The sequence below is a fragment of the Solanum stenotomum genome, chromosome 3 (genome assembly GCF_019186545.1).
Source record: "Solanum stenotomum isolate F172 chromosome 3, ASM1918654v1, whole genome shotgun sequence".
NCBI lineage: Eukaryota > Viridiplantae > Streptophyta > Magnoliopsida > Solanales > Solanaceae > Solanum > Solanum stenotomum.
Window position 1 is genome coordinate 7,334,171 of NC_064284.1, and position 20,389 is coordinate 7,354,559.

The 20,389-nt window shown below is 34.7% G+C and overlaps 1 protein-coding gene across 2 annotated transcripts; it reads left to right on the top strand.

Annotated features, from left to right (window-relative positions):
* Positions 1-5,442: 5,442 nt before the first annotated feature.
* LOC125857749 (protein LEO1 homolog) lies at positions 5,443-18,447 on the top strand. Of its 2 annotated transcripts, none has more exons than XM_049537378.1 (12): positions 5,443-5,651; positions 6,455-6,921; positions 7,264-7,396; positions 7,483-7,659; positions 8,082-8,258; positions 9,308-9,439; positions 10,288-10,467; positions 10,554-10,685; positions 10,932-11,042; positions 11,130-11,366; positions 17,045-17,209; positions 18,194-18,447. In XM_049537378.1, the coding sequence occupies exons 1-11, from the start codon at positions 5,529-5,531 to the stop codon at positions 17,180-17,182; spliced, it is 2,007 nt and encodes a 668-aa protein (XP_049393335.1). In that variant the 5' UTR covers positions 5,443-5,528; the 3' UTR covers positions 17,183-17,209; positions 18,194-18,447. The 2 variants fall into 2 exon arrangements, with proteins under 2 accessions (XP_049393335.1, XP_049393336.1); XM_049537379.1 differs by having other exon boundaries at positions 7,267-7,396.
* Positions 18,448-20,389: the final 1,942 nt, after the last annotated feature.

A 20,389-nucleotide genomic window follows, 5' to 3' on the forward strand; every position in this document is an offset into this window, starting at 1 on the left:
TTTCATTTTAACTCATTTTTTTGCCCAATTCAGAATACAAAACATTTTTAGACTTTCTCTAAGAGTTCCACTTCAATCAAATACAAAAAAAGAATTATAAGATTTCAAGGAGATTCCCCGCTAGAAATTTTGTAGAGGTTGTGTTACATGTTTCCTCATCTTTGCTTGCGGATTGAAAGATTCTTCAAGGAGAACGAGTCTCGGTTATGCGGTGTCTTACTGTTATTTTGAGGTAATTATGCTCTTCATATTTAGCTGAGTGAATCAAAATGATAGTTAAGCTATGTCATTTAAGACATATGATTAGACGAACGGAAAATCATATTTGGATTGTTATATGAAGTTAGGTTGCTTTAAGGGGTTTATGGAATGTTGTTGTGGCCGAAGGGTTGGGGAATGATCTATATAGCTGGGGTTGTTGTTGATATTCAACTAGAAAAGAAGCATGAATGCTTGGAACTGCTGAGTTGTTAGTTAGGAACCAAGTTTTTTGCTCGATTAATTGTGTACTAGCAATCATTTAGTTAAATTTTAACGTGAGTTTTATTGTTGTTTAGATTAAAATGTTGTAACTGGTAAGGTTTATCGTGTTGTCAATTTAATTGACCTAAAGGTATGTAACGACCTTCTTAATTTTGATTTGGCGTAAATGTTTTGTCTCAATGACATGTATTGAGCGAGAGAGAGAGCCTAAGAGACGTGGTGTTGTATGTACTCTATTTTTGAGAATCAACAAGTAAGCCAGTTTTTTTATTGTAAATATCTTGTTGATATCTAAGTGGTTATGTACAGATAGATCCTTTGTATTAAATTAAGAGTTAATCTTCCTAAAGTTGGTGTCGGAAAGCTAATAAAAAAGAAAGTTAAACCAAGGGAGTAAAGTAAGAGATGTCAAGTGTTTGTTCATGACCGTCCTCCATCTACTTATAGTAGTTAAATCTAAAGTATATTATCCGAAAATGACGAGGGTCTCGAATTATATTTATGTAAAGTATGCAAATAAGTTACTTGGTAAATAAAAATATAAATGTTATGATTAAATGGACCTTGATGACATTTATTTGAAGGTGTATACATGAGCCTTTAACATTAATCCCATCTCATTGCATTATAAAATAAGCCATTGACGATACGCATTAGTCGTATTATATTGGGCCCTCGACGATGCGCATTTGTCGTATTATATTGGGCCCTTGACGATGCACATTTGTCGTATTATATTAGCCCCTCGACGATGCCCCACTTGTTACATTGAATCATTTGAGTCCATAGCGATGCTCATAGAATAAAGAGACATTTATCCTATAAATTTCAAATTGTTGTGTATATGATGTTAAGAAAAATCCTTGAGTACAAGTTATATGCCCAATGGGGTCTACAAGTTCCAATATGACTATTATTATCTTTTATATGTTATTTAATACCTTACATACTGGTACGTGTTGTTTGTACTGACGCCCCATTATCGGGAGCACTGCATTTCATGTTGGAGGTTCAAATAGAGGTTTAGATAGACCCCTATAGTATGTAGCTGTCACATTCTGCATTTTATTGGTAAGTTCCACTTCTTCAAGAGCTCATGAGTATATGTCGTGAAGTTATAGTTCATATGTACAATGATGGGTAGGTCTATCTCGACTATGTGATACATAAGATACTTTTAGAGGCTTGTAGACATGTGGTATGTGTTTGCATATTATGAGTGTCCGTATCGGCCTTACTGTTAGCTTACGTTCTTTGTTTTGGCCCTTTCAACCTTTTGTTTAAGTCATGTTAGGATGATTTTCAAGCAGATTGCCCCATAAAAGGATTTTGTTAGCCCATTCAACCTTCATTATCAATTGGGCATATGTGTTCATATGTCGATCTTATTGGCCAAGTAGTTTAAGAGTATAATTATATGAGTTATTCTAGTATGCTTGGTCATGTGAGGTACTGGGTACTCGTTGCGCCTCTCTAGGATTGGGATGTGATACATTAGTTTGTAATGTTATGTACTAGATTTTGATGCCTTCAGATACGTTCAATTACATGTATCTCGAATAGTCAAATTTATGTTTTATTTGTTGTGGATACAATGTATTAAAGTGGATTCACATGTATCTAAGATACATAACAGATCTCTCTCACCGCCTTCGCCTCTCTTCTATGTATCTGGTATCCTAAATACATACCAATTACCTCAAATACATACATTTACATGCATCTAGTGTGATTCACATGTATTTGGAATGCATACGAATCTCGCTCACTCGCCTCTCTCTCTATTTTTGTGTATCTGGTAGCAAAAATACATGTATGTAAGTGTAAGATCACGTAAGAAACTCTTAATTAGTGATAAGATATATAATATTTTAAAAGTATGGATAACAACAATATATATAATAATAAATTATGTCTAATCGTGTATTTTTCCTAAAAAAATGTACTAAGAGCAAAACAAGATTATTGATCAACTAGCTCATTTTTTGAGCCATAACTGATGAGAGCAATTTTGAAAACTCTTGCACGTCCTCATATTTTTGTTAAGTATAAGAAGTAGGTCATGAAAGTATTATTCAATCTATACTTCTCTCAATAGTTATCACTTTTAACTACAATATCAATATTAATTTCGTAACAATTAAAAACAAAAAATATCATAACAATTAAAAGTCTAGAGAATAACTTAGATCTAGCGTCAACAAAGTTGTCTGTTATTACAACAATCCATGCCTCTCACGTACTTTTTGGCTAATATAAATGAATACTATCCTTCTTATTAAAAAAATGTAAGCTTTTATCGACAAGAATATACTCTTCAAAATCGTGTTCCTCTAACTAGTAATTTATTAAAAATTAATTTTATGGTTTTTTTTTAAAAATCTAAATATATGAATGTTTGACTTTATTTTACATTATCAGAATAATTTTGTTCTTTGTAAAAGTCATTGCAATTTTCATCCATACTAAAACGTGAATCATAATTGTTCAGACAATTAACATTAAACTTGTGAATGATTTATACATTACACTCTATTTGATTTAATTCAAACTGAATTTTCATAAACACATATAGTTTCGAACATAATTATGAACAATTCTATAGTTTGCCGAATTATATTTCATGGCAATAGTTTTAAAGAGGGGGAAAGTGAGCGAGATCGAGAGAGACATAGTAAAGAGGCGAGCAAATTGTATATCAAATACAACTTGTACCTCAATTGAAATCGAGATACATTGTTTACAAATATACATATACACAATTTTCTATCCATCTTTCCCAAATCTCGCTCATCTATCTATCTCAATATCTCACACAGATACACATATAACTTTGAAATTAAAACATACATATACATATACATATTGTATCACACCCTGAAATAAATACACATATACAATCTTTATCAATATTATGTGATACACAAACGAGAAAGCATTGACACAATATTTGAGTATTGTATCGCCCTTAAAATAAATATATCAATTTCATACAAGAATACAGTTTAATAATAGTCATATTATTTTTTTATGATGCACAAATACTTTTTTTTCCCGATATGTTGATACAATTGGTTGTATCAATATGTATCAATCGAAGAATATATCATTTGATGTACACAATATTTTTTATATTTGTATTAGTTATTGTGATTATTTCTCATATAATGTTTGATTTGGTGTATTAAAAACAACATAAATTGCATATTTTTTCAAAAAAATATTTGTTTACAAAATACCCTCCACAAATATAGTAAAAAAGATGTGAAAAAAGATTTTGAGAGCTAGTTATTTCTTTAATTATACTTATGCAAATATTAATTTTTTTACATTAATTATATATAGTTTAATACCAAATAGAGTACATAGATTGAAAAAAAATACCACATAAAACTAATGTATATATTATTTTTCGTAATGTACACTACCAAACGAACCTTAAGGACATTTATGACTTTTCCTTAAGGGCCTGTTTGGAAGGATATCCTGGTAATTGGATTTGGTGTAGTTGGTGTAATTACACTATCTTGTCCTGTTTGGAAGGACTAGTAATTACTTGGTCAACAGATAATTTGTGTAATTGGCAGGGGGTAATTACACTCTACAATTCACAGGCAGAAGTTGTGAATTGCTGGTAATTATATGGTGTAATTACCACCTGATTACTTTTTAATTTCTTTATTTTATTTCTATTTTTTTTGTTTTAATTTTTTTAACTTCTATTATTTTAAGTTATTTTTTTATTTTTCTTATTCTAAAAATTTGTAAAAGTTTATTTATTTTATTTTATATTATTATATTTCATTTTCTTCTTGTTGTCAACCTTACTTTACGTGATTCTATATAATTTTCTCGTATTATCTATTCTTTATGTCATGCTTATTTTCTCATTAGCATAATTTTATTAGTATTCTAATTTTCAAATTAAAATAGAATTTATTGTTAAGTAAGGTTATAGACTTACGTTTTCTTTATTACGAAAAAATAAAAATAAATCATATTTATTGCTATGTTGAAATTTGTTATAAGAGTATTATGTTAAATTTTTTGTTTTGAATTTATAACATATTTTATATTTTCAGTTTCATTTGTTTTAGTTATATTGAATTTACATTACACGTCATTTTAAAATTAGACTTGATAGATTATATTTTTGTCAAATATTTAATAATTTATGACATTTTCACGATATTCGTAGAAACTTCATACTTTTAGTTGTTACGATCAATTCAGTTGAAATATATTAATTTGAAAAAAATATAAATCAATTATTTTTTCATAATATTAGTTACAGAAAATATGTTTATTAATTAATATATTTTCAAAAAAGAATATATATTTTAAATATTTAATTTAATGTCATTTATAGAGTTTTTTTATTTGTCTAGTATAAATTTTAAATAATTAATTTTTATTTTTAAAATTTATTATAATTTTATGATTGCAATTGTGCATCAAAACAGAACATGTGTAATTACACTGTGACATCTGAATAGGACATGTGTAATTACAATGTAATTATACTATAACAATCAAACAAGTCAGTAGAATTACTAGACAATGTAACTACTAAATTGATAATTACAACAATTCCAATTACGAAGTGACTTTCCAAACAGACCCTAAAAGAACTAAAGCCCAAAATAAGTTTGAAAACATTTTTGACTTTGTTGTGAATAAATCCAACTCAGATTACAAATGGGGACCCACAGTTTGTTTCGCTCCCAGACAATCTCCGTCACCGCTTAAGATGCTACGTGTGAAAACTACGCAATGAGTCACCGCTTGTGACAAATATAAAAAGACAAGCAAATAAAAATTGGAAAAAATAATTACTTTATATTTCCTTAAATTTATCATTGGTCCGTCATGTTTTATATGTGACCATCAGTCAGTTTAGTGAAACCTCCTAATACAGGTGTGATATTACTCAGCTTCACACAGTTTGTGAGAGGCGTTACAAAACAGTGTTCAGAACCTCGGGAAAAAGGCTAAAAAAGCACCGAATTGAAGAGAGAACGAGAGAGAGAAAGCAAAGAGGAGCCATGGTGGGTGAAGAGAAGAAGAGGCATCAGATGATGCAAAACCTGTTCGGTGACCAATCGGAAGAGGAGGAGGAAGAAGAAGAGGAGGTTGAATCCGAACACGAATCCAATCGTCAGCCTTCGGTTCGATTTTTTACTTTTTTTTTAATCTGAATTTCGATGTTTTTGATTAATCGAGTTGTTTTGTTGTTGAATTTTAGTCGGTGAATGAATGTTATATGTTTTTGTTTGGTTTTCTGCTGAATTTTTGAACTTGGCCCTAATTGGTTATATATCATGTATGTTTATTGGTTCTAAGGGTACAAGAATGATTTTAGTAGGGAGAAATGAGCAGGTTTATTCCAATTTAGTACTACTTTATGAAGGAAAAGAAATCAAGAAAAGGAATCTTGAATAATCTTGAATGTGTGTAGCCAGCTCAGTGGTTTGAACGAACTTACTTGTTCCATGGCATGTCAGCTGAATGAATGTTGAAAGAGATGCTATTTATATTATTAACTTTGAGTTTCCTATTGAATGAATTCGTAAAATTTGAATCCTATTTGGAAAACAAGAATTAAGGGATGTTTTTCCTATAGTTGTTGGTATATACATTTTGTACAGACGGTTGAAATCGTGGATGATTCTCTCTGACGTACAGGCTTATTGCTTGTTGGTGTTATTTATCGTGTATGAAGATTTTTTTGGGCCATAGTAGTGTAATTTTCTTTGATTGTTTCAGCCCTCTACTTGATGACATTACTTGAAGTGATCTAACATGCTCTCATGTGTTAATGTCTTGGTCAAACAAAATAAAAGCTTCATAATTCCAGTCAATGTTACCTTTGCTTCTTGGAATTGGAATTCACATTTTTCATTCTTCTTTGTGTTTGGTTACATAAACGTTTGGACTTTGAAACTGTTCCTTGCTACTTTTTTCTTCTTAGGATGACGGGGATGGAGGCTTGGAACCCGAAGGAGAAGGCGAAGGAGAGGGAGAAGTTGATATTGATGTTGATGTAGAAGGTGAAGGTGAAGGTGAAGGTGAAGGTGAAGGTGATGATGATGGTGAAGGTGAAGGTGAAGGTGAAGGTGAAGGAGATGGTGATGGTGAAGGTGAAGTAGAAGGCCAAGGGGAGGCTGAGATGGAGAGTGAAGGTGAAATGCAAGAAGTTGATCCTGGGCAAGGAGAGAGTGAGGGTGAAAGAGATCAGAGTTCTCAGGAAATAGAGGTTGGTGATCAGAGGGCACAAAGTGAAGGAAGGGATTCAGAGAGTGATGAAAAAGAAGATTATGGTCAAAGAGTAGTGACTAGTAGGAGGCGGGATGTAATTGACAGTGAATCAGAAGGATCTGAGGAAAACCGCTATGGTGACAATGAAGACGAGGAAGTAAATCAAGCAAGAAGTCCAAGGTATTGCTGTTTCTTCCTGTCTCTACTATCCCCCCCTTCCTCCTGATGTTTTTGCTCGGGGAGAATGTAGAAATATGTTTTGGTCTTCTCATAACCAGCTCATGAGTCCTATTGCAACTGCTAATTGCTGATTCTGCTAGGGTTTATCTGTTGTAAATCCTTCATATCATTTGATATCATATAGCATGTGGACCAATAGCAAAAAACACATTATAAAAGGTTTGGTTGCATAAGTTGGTTGGTGGAATTTCGATTTCTCATCTTGGAAAAAGGAATTCTTCTCTGATGTTGTTTTGTAGCATCCAATTTATTTTTTTATCACAGTGATCTTCTGTTTTGCAGTAGGTCTCCTGGGGAAGAGAAAGATGAGGCTCACTTATCCTCTGCTCCGGAGATTCGTGATGTGTTTGGGGATTCAGAGGATGAAGAAGAGGCTGATTATGTCGTTCAGAATAAAATCGACGAGGAGCAAAATGTTTGTACAAGTGCTAAATGAGAGGCACATTTCAACTTTAGTAGTTGTTTGGTTCACTTAGGGATTTAAAATATTTCTCATTGCAGATAATGGATGAAGAAAATAGCTATGGCAAATTGCAGCAAGAAGATATTATACCTGAAGATGATGGTGGATACGAGTCTGAAGAAGAGCATGTGGAATCTAAAACTAAGGAAAAACCAGTTGGGCCCCCATTAGAGCTGGAGATCCCATTGCGTCCACCACCAACTTATTCAGACAACGTCAGTACTCTTTCTTGTTTCTACTGATGTAATTCAGAAATATTTTTCGTGTTTCTTCCCCCCCCCCCCGGCCCCGGTTGCTTAGTTTGCAGCTGAGTCATCCAATTTCTAACATGGATTCTTTAAATCCAAGGTGGTTATATTATGTCTTATCCTCTGAAAACCTTGGATAGATTTTAAGCTTCTATTGGAGAAAACTTCTACTCAGACTAAACTGTGTCCAGTTATTTCTTTTTATACTAGCAAATTCAATTGGTCCACATGATGCGATTGCTCATGTGGAGTTGTCATATATTTAAAGCTTCATTCATGTTTGTCATTATTGTTTCCGCCTTTTTTATCAACCCGAACCTTAATGATTGAAAAATATCATTTGGTGCTTAATCCTGAACTTTTTACTTGTTCACTTTCTTATGATGCAGATGAGCATGATCAAGGTTTCTAACATAATGGGCATTGATCCCAAGCCCTTTGATCCAGAGACATATGTTGAAGAGGACGCTTTTGTGACTGATGAATCTGGATCCAAGAAGCGCCTCAGCTTAGTTAACAACATTGTTCGATGGAGGAAAGTTAGGAAGCCTGATGGCACGACAACTGTAAGTGAATTATATTTCTCCAAAAAGAAAACTGCAAGTGAATTTTGAATAAACTCGTTTATACCTATATGCTCGGGCATGGATCAGAAAATCATCTCATCTTGATTCATCAGTGTAAGTTGAGCTCTATGGCACAACAACTGTAAGTGAATTTTACACTTGTTTATGTTGCACATGCTTGATTCATCAGTGTAAGTTGAGCTCTACGGCATGGGTTGTCTGATGATGCTAGGAGACTTTTTTTATTTTACAACAAATGGAACTTTTGTTGTTCTGAAGTGTTAATTCCACATAATAATTAAAATTATCAAAATGTTAGTGGAAGGAAAAATCCGAGAGTGTGTCCTAGTGGTCAAAGAAGTGGGTTCTGAAAGGGGTTCTCGGGTTCAAATCCCAATCCCAACTGAAACATGATCTTTTCGCGGTTCACATCTATCCAAGCCTCGGGGGAAGGGTTATGAGGTAGCAAGTACCCCGTGGAATTAGTCAAGGTTCTTGCAATCTGACTAAGAATCACAGTTATAAAAAAAATCTTAGTGAAAGGAAAGATAAATAATGTGACAAGCACAAAAGGGAAAAAAGAAGAAACAAAAGGCATAAGGTACATCAAATGAACATGAAATCAAGAAAACGAGGAGGTACAATAATAGGTTATGTTTCTAGTTTTTCTTACAAAAACCTAATAGGTTATCTTGACTTTAATGTCTTTGGTGGCTGGTCAAATACCGCTGATGTCTATGTTGGAGCTAAAGCTTTCAAAGCTGGACCATGCAATGACAAGTAAAATCCCCCTTCAGCAAAAAAAGAGTAAGGATTATGTCTTAAAGGAAACATTGTGTATTGGTCATAGAGACTGACATAGAAAGTAGAAACAGATACTTGCCTGTCTATATAACTCTACAAGGTGGACTTGCTTGTTAGTTATTTATCATTGATCATACTTTGATAACACTTTAATATTATATGTGAGTTTGGATTCACAGATCAAGAAAATTTCTGATTCATTTAGCATTTCTTGCTACTGACTGAATGGATGTTTCTGTATGTAGGTAGAAAGCAATGCACGCTTTGTGGAATGGTCTGATGGCAGTGTGCAATTAATGATTGGAAATGAAGTTCTGGACATATCTACGCAAGATGCGCAGCAAGATCATTCACACCTGTTTCTTAGACATGGAAAGGTGAAATCTCATGTCTATTGTCATATGTGATGCATATTCCTAGTTACTTTGGCTGAGAAATTTCTGGGAAAATAGTGGTCCTTTCGTCAAATCAGCAGACAGTTTTTTTTAATAAACAATAACTTTGTATTACATCCAGAACAGTACTTTAGGTAGTATTGTAACCATATTTACAAAATGGACTCTAGAATGCTTCTATCTCTGTCTATAATGAATCAAGTACATCAATAATAGACACAGAATCATTAAGAGTATAACTGGTTACACCAAAAACAGAGCAGTAAGATAAAGTTAAGCTTTATTTTCTGCACTTCATTTTCTACACCTTCATAGCATCTGGTGTTCCTCTCCTTCTACATTGTCCACCAGATGCATGCTGGGATGAGTTTCCATCTACACCTATTTTTAGCTATTACTCCTACTTCATCCCAGCTTCTCAGAAGTTCAGAAACCTGGCATGACCCATGTCAGGTTTTTAAGGTTCAAAATAATACTTCCATAACCTGCCTGCGACTTGCAATGAAGAAATAAGTGGTTGACTGTCTCTGCAGTCTCCTTACACAAAAAACACCTTGAACACATGTGAATTCCCCTCTTAATCTGTCCCTACATTGTGCTTATCTTTCCTCACCGCCTGAAGACTCCTTTCCCTTCAACTTTTCAGGCAGTTTGCCAGTTTCCTCCCTCAACCTGTGACCTTTATCCCTTTTGCTAAAGTTAGGCTGCATGTCTCCCTCATCCCTCTTATTATTGAATACTATTAAATTTTTGTATCTCAATACCTATAGTCTATGTACTTTATGACATTTATTGCATTGTGATCCTTAGCATAAATACCTAACTCGCAGGGAATACTACAATCACAAGGGAGAATTTTAAACAAGATGAGGTTTATGCCTTCATCATTGACATCGAACTCGCACCGTTTATTGACTGCCCTTGTTGATTCACGTCATAAGAAAGTTTACAAAGTGAAGAACTGTTTCACCGACATTGACCCTGAGAGGGAGAAAGAGCAAAAAGAGAAGGTAAAATTGATGAGTAATGGATTTTATTTTGCTCTTGGTACGTTGTAGCTGGTAAGTTGACTCTGACTTTCTTTTTGTCTATGAAGGCTGAAAGCCAAACAATCAGGGCAGGTGTACTCCTCAATCGGAAAAAGGAGAAGGTCAGCCGCAAATACATGCCTACATTACGTAGGGAGCGCCAACTCTCTCCTGGTTTCTTGGAGGATGGGCCTGAGGAGGTTAGATATATATTTTTTTCGTTTGTCATGCATATTGTAGGAAAGCATTATTCAGTGGCATGATCTATAGAAACCTCCTGATCCCTGCTTGCTCTGAAGTGGGTGAATTATCTGTTCAACACGATTCAATGTTTATTTTAGTGTTGCCTTGTGGAAGACATTAGTCGAACTACTCAGCAATCCATAAGAAAAAGTTGCCACTCTGATCTATCCTATCTGCCTATTGGAATTTTCTCCCATTATCAGGAAGAGGATACTGATTACTATGACTCTCGACGGTCTGCTGCTCGCCGTCGCTTTGATGAAGACTTAGAAATGGAAGCTCAAGCTGAGAAACGAATCATTAATGCAAAAAAGGTGCAGAAGTCAAGTGGAATCAAAGAAATTTCTTGTTATTTTTTTTGCTACTTTATCAGCTAACATGAAGATTCTCCCCTTTGTCAGAAAGATATTCCTAGGCAAACATCATTGCCTGCTCCAAAGCATTCTCGACGTCCTGTTGATTTTGATGACAGCGAGAAGGAGGAGTCTGAGTATGAAACCGAAGAGGAAGAAGAGGACGAAGAGAGGTCTCCACCACGTAGAAGGGCTGTCCAGGAGGAGCCAGAATATGAAGAAGAGCAAGAGCGTGATCAGCGTGAGGAGGAAGAAGCATATGATGAAGAGTCGGAACAGGAGGAGGTAGGAAGCTGTTCTTCATTTTCTAGTTATAACCCATCTGAATCTTCTTGATCATGTATTGCATTTAATAAATAGGTATCTGTGAGAAGCTTAAACTTTTACTGGGAAGTTCCATACTTTTGTTTGGTATTTCTTAATCTGCCTGTTTTAAACTCTTGTCCCAGTACTATTGTAAACTTTCTAGACACATAGGCCTTCTCATATTGGTTAGTGAGATGGTTCAACAAGATTTGTTTAGTGTTCGACTCTGCATGCCATTTTCCTGGGAAGACGTGTCAGATGTTCTCTGCTCAGTAATTTGTTTGAGGATAATTTTATAAACATGTTAGTCAGGGTAAGGCTTCCTCAGCTAGACTTGTTGAGTAAGACCTTAATGATTGCTAAATATGTCAGTGAGACTTCAAGACCACGTGGGCTGCTTGCCATATCCCTGCCCCTTACATTTTTGCCGCAACTTGGTGGCACTACAAGCTATCAACTGCTATATCTGTTTTTTCTGTGGTTCTGGCTGTGTAATAGTTTGGAGATAGGATTGTTCGAAATGTGAAACCTGTTATGTCGTATTAAATTAAATATCTAGGAGCGTGACAAAAGCTACAAAGCTGCCAGCTTGATTTCAAAAAGGATAATTACCTTATCTAGCTTATTCATCTAGTGTTCAAATCTTTGAAAATACTAATATTTTTATTAGATCTGATTTAATGATGATAAGTGCTTTTAGTATAAAAACACTTGTTCAAGTGTTAAATTTTTTTGGAAAGGCAATTCTTGCTGGTAGAGGTTTTGGAAGAAATTCTCGTTGTGAATTCGAGTTTTTGTTCCTAAAACTTAGACAATATTTCTGATGAACAACTTGCCTTGCTAATTTAACCTATGAATTTCTGGTTGAAGTTCATTTTTTCTAACGAACAATAGAATCAGAGTAGACTCCAGGGGAATCTTTCCATTGGTCCTAGCCTTAGTGAGTAAAGTAACTCGATACATGTATTGATTGGAGTTAGCTGGTAATTGGCGAATTAGTCATGGGCTCATGGCATGCACAAGTTGGCTTGGATGTTAATTTTAATGTTAAAAGAAAAGTAACTGTATCAAACTTCTAATTAAGTGTTTATATACACACTATACGTCTCCCAGATGCAGTGCCTTCCAAAATGGGGCATTACAATTATATCATTGATCGCTTTGGTATTTATTGTCCATCAATCCCTTTAGGTTAGAAAATGATATATATATGGGGACTAATTCTGCCAACGTGAGCTTTGCAAAGTTTTGTTAGTCCGAAGCTCATATAAAGATGATTTTGGTATGTGAACAACTACAACAGCACCACAAATCCAGTGTGATCCCACAAGTGGGGTCTAGGGAAGATGGGGTGTATACAGAGGCGCAGACCTTATCCCCATACCTTTGCAAGGTAGAGAGGTCATTTCCGATAGACCTTGGCGGTATGTGGACAACTAGTTTTGAAAAACTTGACTATTATGAATCCTCTTAATCCTTCTCAAAAAAAATTATGAATCCTCTTAATAAGGCTTGAAGGGACGACTGACGAGATTGATATAAATGATTGATGTAGCCGACTCGAAATTAGTTCGAATCGAGGCTTAAATGAGTAGAATTGGTATGTAGAGCTATTGTGGACTAAGAAGATTTACATCAAAGATGCACTGTTAAAGATGCCAACTGTTCACTACCTTATTGGACCCATGATTTTAATGGAAAAGAGATCAAGTTTTGAAGCAATTATGCAGCTTGATACTTAATAATTATTTCTTTTCTGCTATAGCAATTTTGGCGGTCATCATTTCATGGAAATGAGGGGTATATTACCATATGGTCTCAAGACAAATGATTTGATTCATTGACCGTGGATGTGGCTAGAATGAGAAATTAAATCACGAGGTTTAGTTAAAGTAACTAAACAGGCGGACATAATCCATATATCAACATTTCTTGTGAAGAAGACTCTTTCTAAACACTAAAATTTCAGGCAAAGGTCGTTAGGTTAAATATGCTCAGAAGAGGACAATACAAAGGAAAACATGAAAAAAATGCAGTATGAGTAGTTTCCGCCTAGGTGTTATTCCGATAGCAGCAAAAAATGGTTCTCAATGCTTTAGAGTTGAAACTAAAGTGTCTACATCGCATGAGCAAAATAATTTTTTTTAATGCATCTAAGTTGCCTGAGTTATTCGACAACAATAAATGTCCTCTTCATTTAGCCTTGAAGAAATGATGTGATCGGGGTTTCGATGGAAATAAAAAGTGTTTTTCCTTTTTCTAGCAATATCCATTTATTGGTCAATGGTTGGTATATTTATAAGCAAGGGAAGAAGAATATTGGATGATGAGTGCGATCTGTTTAATCACTTACGAGATATGGATATCTCATGAGGTGTTTCATGTTCCGGGTGTTTCATTTTCTTACGGTCTCTTGTCCCATGCATCGAGGCCCTAAGGGTTGTTCTTAAGCAATGCACTCTTTCTAAAATTACATGTTTTTGATGCAAGGTCACATTTTCCTAAGGGTATTAGTCTTCCTCTACTGGTTGAATTTATATTTCTGAAAAAAAATTTGGATTTTGTAGAACTAGTAGAGATAAGATTATAATAGCATGCGCATAGGAATAGATGGGTTTCCACTCCATACTTCTAAAACATTCCACTTCATTAATCAATTAATTTTACTTGGTTGAATGATCCCTTGATGTCGCTTCATCGGTAATATTAGGGTATAGGAATAGATGGGTTTCCACTCCATACTTCTAAAACATTCCACTTCATTAATCAATTAATTTTACTTGTTTGAATGGTCCCTTGATGTCGCTTCATCGGTAATATTAGGGCCCAATGCCTGGATATAAGGTTTTGAAATGCTAGATGACACAATAGTACAACAAGAACACACCCAGTGTAATCCCACAAATGGGCCTGGAGAGGGTAGAGTGTACGCAAACCTTATCCTTACCTTGTAGAGATACAAAGGCTATTTCCAATGGACCCTCAACAAGAATGACACAATAGTAAACAAGAGTAAACCATTGCGGGTGCCGACAGGTGCAAAATTTCATTTTGGAGAAGTTAGTGATGTCGTCATATGCAATGCGTAAATCAACATGGATTATATATAATGTACGAGTAAAATTTTTTTCTATCTATTAAGAAAAAAATGTAAAGACTTGAAATAAATGGATGAAATGAGGTGTGTTACGTGAAGGCTATATTGATTTTCGAAATAGTTGAGCTCATATTTTTTGACATGGCTACTTGAGCTCACTGCTTACTTTTAATGGATTCCAACTTCGGGCTGGTTGTATGGATTTTCAAAATGTTTTAGGTATTTAGGTAGTTTGATGCTAAGTTGCTCAGACTCTTCACTTTTGGTGCCGCACCCGTGTCGCACGACATGGATGTGGGATCCGTGTCTAATTTGGTCAACCGATTTTGGGTACTTTGACCAAAATTGATGGGGAAAGTTTGGATAGTTTAAATGATTTCTATAATCAATACAAAAGCTAAGGTGAAAATTAAAGAAAATTGAATACCTTTTATATATAAAATTCAATATCACTCCTTTTCCTTTAATCACCTTCCATGATTCTCCTCAAGTTTTTCCACATAATATCTCATAATTTAGGTTTTATACCTCTACTTTTTAGATATTTTAATTATTCTTAGGCGGATCCCCACACCCGTATCCATACATGAATCCATTTCCCCGAATCTTAAAAATTAGATCATGAAGGATCCGGCCTCTAGATCCGCACCCCTATCGGACACCCGCACCCGAGTCCGAGCAACTTAGGTTTAATGTGTGGTTATGCAATTTTCTCTAGTTTCCTTCTTTTAAATAAAATGAAAATGCATCAAGTTCGATGTATACGAAAAGTTCTTGAAGTGAAAGGCAGAACTCCAAGTTTTTTTCTTACACCCTCCCTAGGAGCTCCCATTTTTTTTTTTTGCTCACGTGGTGACTCGAGCCCACAACCTTACAGTTGGAGGTGGAGGGTGCTTACCACCTGTGCACTCTTGTCGCAGAACTCCAAGTTCGATGTAGTCCTTCTTCAACAATAATGAAGAATTTGAGGCGCTATTTTAAATTGCGGAAATTTAACATTTGTCCTCGCCTACCACATATCGTACACTGCTTGCCACCATCTTCAACTTACCAAATCATTGACTGCATACCTAAGCAAATGACTGCTATTATAGGCAGTCCCCAGTCCCACCAGCACATAAATTGGCCCAATCTCTACTCTTCCCTCTTCCCAAATAGTTTCAGTATGATTAGCGAAGTTTTCTTCAATGAATTTTATCTCCAAGTGAGAGTCCAGATGAAGATGCATGTCCAGTGCTTTGTGCTCCTACTTTCATGCTGAGACAGCATTAACAACATCAAATGATGAGAGAAGGGGGATACTTTGGTACACAAACATAATGGAAGAGAAAATGGAATCTAACTTCAAAACAAACGATATCATTTGGAAGGAGAGAAAACTGTTCACTAGCTTCAGGGGCATAAGGTGGACTATGCTTGAAAGAGAAGGTCAGGCTCTAGTAAGCTGGAACAATGAGGGTAGTGGCAGTATAGACAAAAACAGATGGAGAATTGTCTCAGCAGTGATATGATGGACCATTTGGAATTCAAGATGTTTTGAAGTATCAGTAGCCCTTTACATAGGATTAAAATGAACTGCATTATCACTTTATGCTATTGGTGTAGTTCTGAGCATATAGATGATCCGGTAGACGTTATAGACATCTTAGGATCCTTGTAGGATGAAATAGGACCTCGAGATAGTTTTTCTTTTTATATTTGCTAAGCCTAGTCTACTCAGTAGTATGTAGCTCCGTGTTGTAAATTTTTGGGATCCCAGCCTTAGTGCTGAAGATTTACATACAAACTTGTCACCTTCGTCAAAAAAAAAAGAACGAGATCTTTTCAGAAAGTCAACGAATCTGTAGATTTTACTGGAAGGTGGAAAATATTTATGGCAGTGATCTTGAAAAATTTCCTGCCTTCTATATCTTTCACTCTCCTCCTGTGCATTCTTTCTTTAATTTCTATTCTAAAGTTTGATTCTTCTGAGTATCATGATCATGACCATCATATTTGGTAGTCAGTCCTGTTTGGAGTCATCAAATGCAATAATCAGGGGATCTCCCTGTAAAATTTGATCATTCAATGACGGTATACATGTTTCACTCTAGTTTTTAATTTTGGTTGACAGCAAGTAGTTCAAATAGGATTTTACCTTGTTAACAATCTCAGTCTTAAAAAACCACACCTCAGCAGGAGGCAGGCTACACACTTTTATGGTGTCTGGCTTCTAGAGGGAAGACCGGAAGGGAGCATAGATTACAGGGAAATCATTCTAAAATTTCAACCTTCGGAACCAGAATGTCCCCCGTTAACATGCTATGTCCTACCTGCACTAAAGTTGATCGATCACAGAAATATTCTTTCTACCCGTACCTTTCTAGTTCTTTTTGGAGTTCTCTATTATGGTTAAAAAAAATTGTTCTGCGCTGATTAACACTTCTTTGCATGCTAAATTATTAACTTGGGATTCCGGTTCCATGCAGTTTGATGAATTTTCTTATCTGAATTTTGATTGTTAAAGTCATTTACTCTATTTCTCTTGCTTTCGTCCTTTTTGTGGTTCAAAATTCATCAGGAGCCAAAGCAAAATTTAAGGGAACCAGCATCGAGTCACAAGCGGAAAGGGATTGAGTCAGATGAAGAATCTCCTCGTAGGAAGATTCCAGCTGCTCATCGCAGAATGGCAATTGTTTATGACAGCGATGAGGATTAAAATCTAATGGCGTGGAATCTAAGACAAGTGAGTGTTGGATGTGAACTAATTTAAGCTCCCTCTATCCCATGCTTCTTCTGTGATAGATTTCAAGGCTTCTTTTTGATGAATGTATGACATGCTGAGTTGTATTTTCGTCTTGCATATATACATGTCTCTGCTCTGGAGATTTTTTTTGCCCCATCATCTTTTGTCTTCAACTATACTGAATCACAAGTTTATTGCATCCGTTGAAAGATTAATTGCTGAACGTCCTGTTTTTCTTGTAAATTGATTATACTAGAGTTTATGCGTAGTTGTTGGCGTTTGGCTGTAGCAATTGAACTAGGTCAAGTGCATGGATTTTTATTGAGATGTGCAGACTAGTTGCAATTATTGTTTTCCATCCAAAGACATTAAAATTTTAAGCTGGAAAACTTTTAGTTATTTACTCCCTTTCGTTTCAATTTGTTTCGTCTTACTTCCCTTATTAGTGCCTCTTTCTTTTGGCAACTCTTTAATTCCAACTTTCCTTTAAAACCACAATATTAAAGGACATTTTGGTACATTCTACATATCTTTAGTTTAGGACCACAAGTTTCAAAAGTCTTCTTTACTTTCTAAACTCCATGTCAAAGTCAACCAAACAAATTGAAACTGAGGGAGTAAAAAGTTTGTGGCTGCACGGTGGTCAAGACGTTCTTTGTGGTAGAGTAGCAGTATTAAAATTACCATCAGTTAATGAATCGTCATATTGGTTCTAGCATAACTATAATGGTTATTATATTTGTATGTATACTATCCAGAGTTACGAATGTGATGGTTCATTGTCAAAAAGAAAGAGTTAGGAGTGTTGCTGAAGTGGTGGTGCGTGCTTTTCTTTGAGATGTATGTACATCTTTTAATTTGCTATGAAACTTAAGTGCTATGCTTATCTGTAAAGACCTATTTTTCTAGTTTTCACAAAGCTGCATGCACACTAGATTTTTTTTGGACTGAAGTTTGAAATGCGAACTACCTTTCTTGCTTCAGGTTTGCATTTGCCTAGCAAATTTGCACAGGAGATTGTCACAGGATGGAATGGGATGCTCGAAAGCCTGGGATTTGAAAAGAGGCATCAAGAGCCTGAATGTTGTTCAGTTATACATCACCGACCTACCTTAGGTTTATACTTTCAGATATCTTTCTCATGCTGAATTTGGCAATGAGCCGTAGCAGAACTGATGTTACCTTTTTCTTCCCTTTCGTTTGAATTGTTGTTTAAGATGGATAGCCTGGGTTTTTTTTTATCGGTAACCTATTTATAAATGAAACTTGGAACTTAGTACAGCTTGCTGTCGTCTTTTCTTTACATGTTCATCAGTTTTCCCCTTGCTCAATTCAGCAGTTACTCTGAACTGTACGAAAGAGAGTGGCAAAAGCATGCTTGCTTTGCACCTTTCGGTTTCTGTTCTTGTAGTTTGATTTCTGAAAAAGGTCCCCGCAGAGATCATGTGGAACTGATTCACTAAAATCTAGCAAGTCTTGATTTTATTCTGGCTTCAAAGAACCAGTGGAGCAGTTTGGGCTTCTGTTTTCTGGGATGGTTGAGGTATCCAAGCATCTGCAGGATACCTTCAATGTGGGCGCTCTTGCTTAGAGTGACAAAGATGCTTCATTCTTTCTGTTTTAATCAAGTTTTGTTGAGCCATTTTGTGATTATATTCCAATTGTTAGTGATGCGATTGCTTGATGTTGGATCGTGTTCCTCATTCCGTTTCCTTTGCTGGATGGAACAACCCAAAATTGAATTAACTGATCTTTCAAATCAGTCTCTCTGGTGAACGTTGGTTGTAACTGTAACGGTCCTAAGGTAGGGAAGTCCCTTATCGGGTAAGTCTCTACCTGCACCAAAAGTGCAACGATCTTGGCACCATCTCTAAGAGGCTCGATGAAATAGATATATCGATGAAGATGCAAACTACCTATGTCCAGATTGACAGAACCTATGAAGCTTCACTATTCAGTTAAGGTTTTATTGTTTAATCATTTTAGAATCAACTTTGAGACGCTCTTGAAATTGAGGTTGAGAATTGCTTATCTGAAGTTTTCAAATTTCCAATATACGACCCAGAAGTTAGGCTTGACAATTTTTAGAATAATCTTTTTGGTCAAATTTTTTACATTAATTTATTTTGAAAAGTACTTTTGGTAATAAATAGTTTGTTTTTGGCAAATTCAATTAGTAAACACTTTTGAGCAGAAGTATTGTTTGATTAAATTTTTAACAATTGTATTTCCTTAAAAATGTTTTTTTTTTTAAAAAAAGTGTTTTTGGGGAAAAAAGAAGAAGCTAGTACTTTTAACTTCTGAAAAAACACTTCTTTACACCTCAAGAACACTTTTCTCTCAAAAATTAGGTCAAACACTTTATTTTTTAAATATGCACTTTTAACCTTCCAAAAATTTGATCAAAATGTGTTACTCCTATTAGTTTATAGAAAATTGAATAGTTACATTATTCTTAATGTCCTTTTAGATTTTGCATAGGTTCATAGTACTAGTAAAACCTGCGGTCAGATTCTCTTTCTTTATTTTTTTCGGTATACGCATTTGTTTGATGATATAATAACCATGCTAAAGAAGGATTATTGTATACACACCTTTGTATTAAATTAAATTAAAAGAATACAATAATGGGAAGTTTTTTCCCTTCACTTTCATAAGATTATCATATAGGTCTTCTCTGTTTTACTATCTTAATCCACTAATCACATGTTAGAAGTTCAATGCAATTTTAAAACAACTTACTTTAATTGAAAAATGATCACACCATGTCTTTTTTATTTTATTTTATTAATAACACCATGTATTATAATCCTTCCATGTAAATGTCTTTATACATGTGTCATTGTGTCAACTTTTTCAAATTTATTTAAGCCTATTTAAGCAAGTCAGTGAATCTTATTTTTTTAATTGTTTTTTAGTAATTTAGTGTTGAGTCAAATCTTCTAATTTTTTAGTTGCTATACAACAAGTATTTGGTTATTAACTAATTTATTAGAGTATCAAAAAAATATCTGGTCAGATCTTTAGGCCTATTTGGTAAGATGCATAAAATCCAACTTCTTCCATTTTAATTCATTTTTTAAGTTTAACCGTACTTTATATAAAGAAAAAGAATTAATTCAATTTTAAGTTTAATCATACTTTATATAAAGAAAGAAAATCTTTTAAAGATTGAAATAT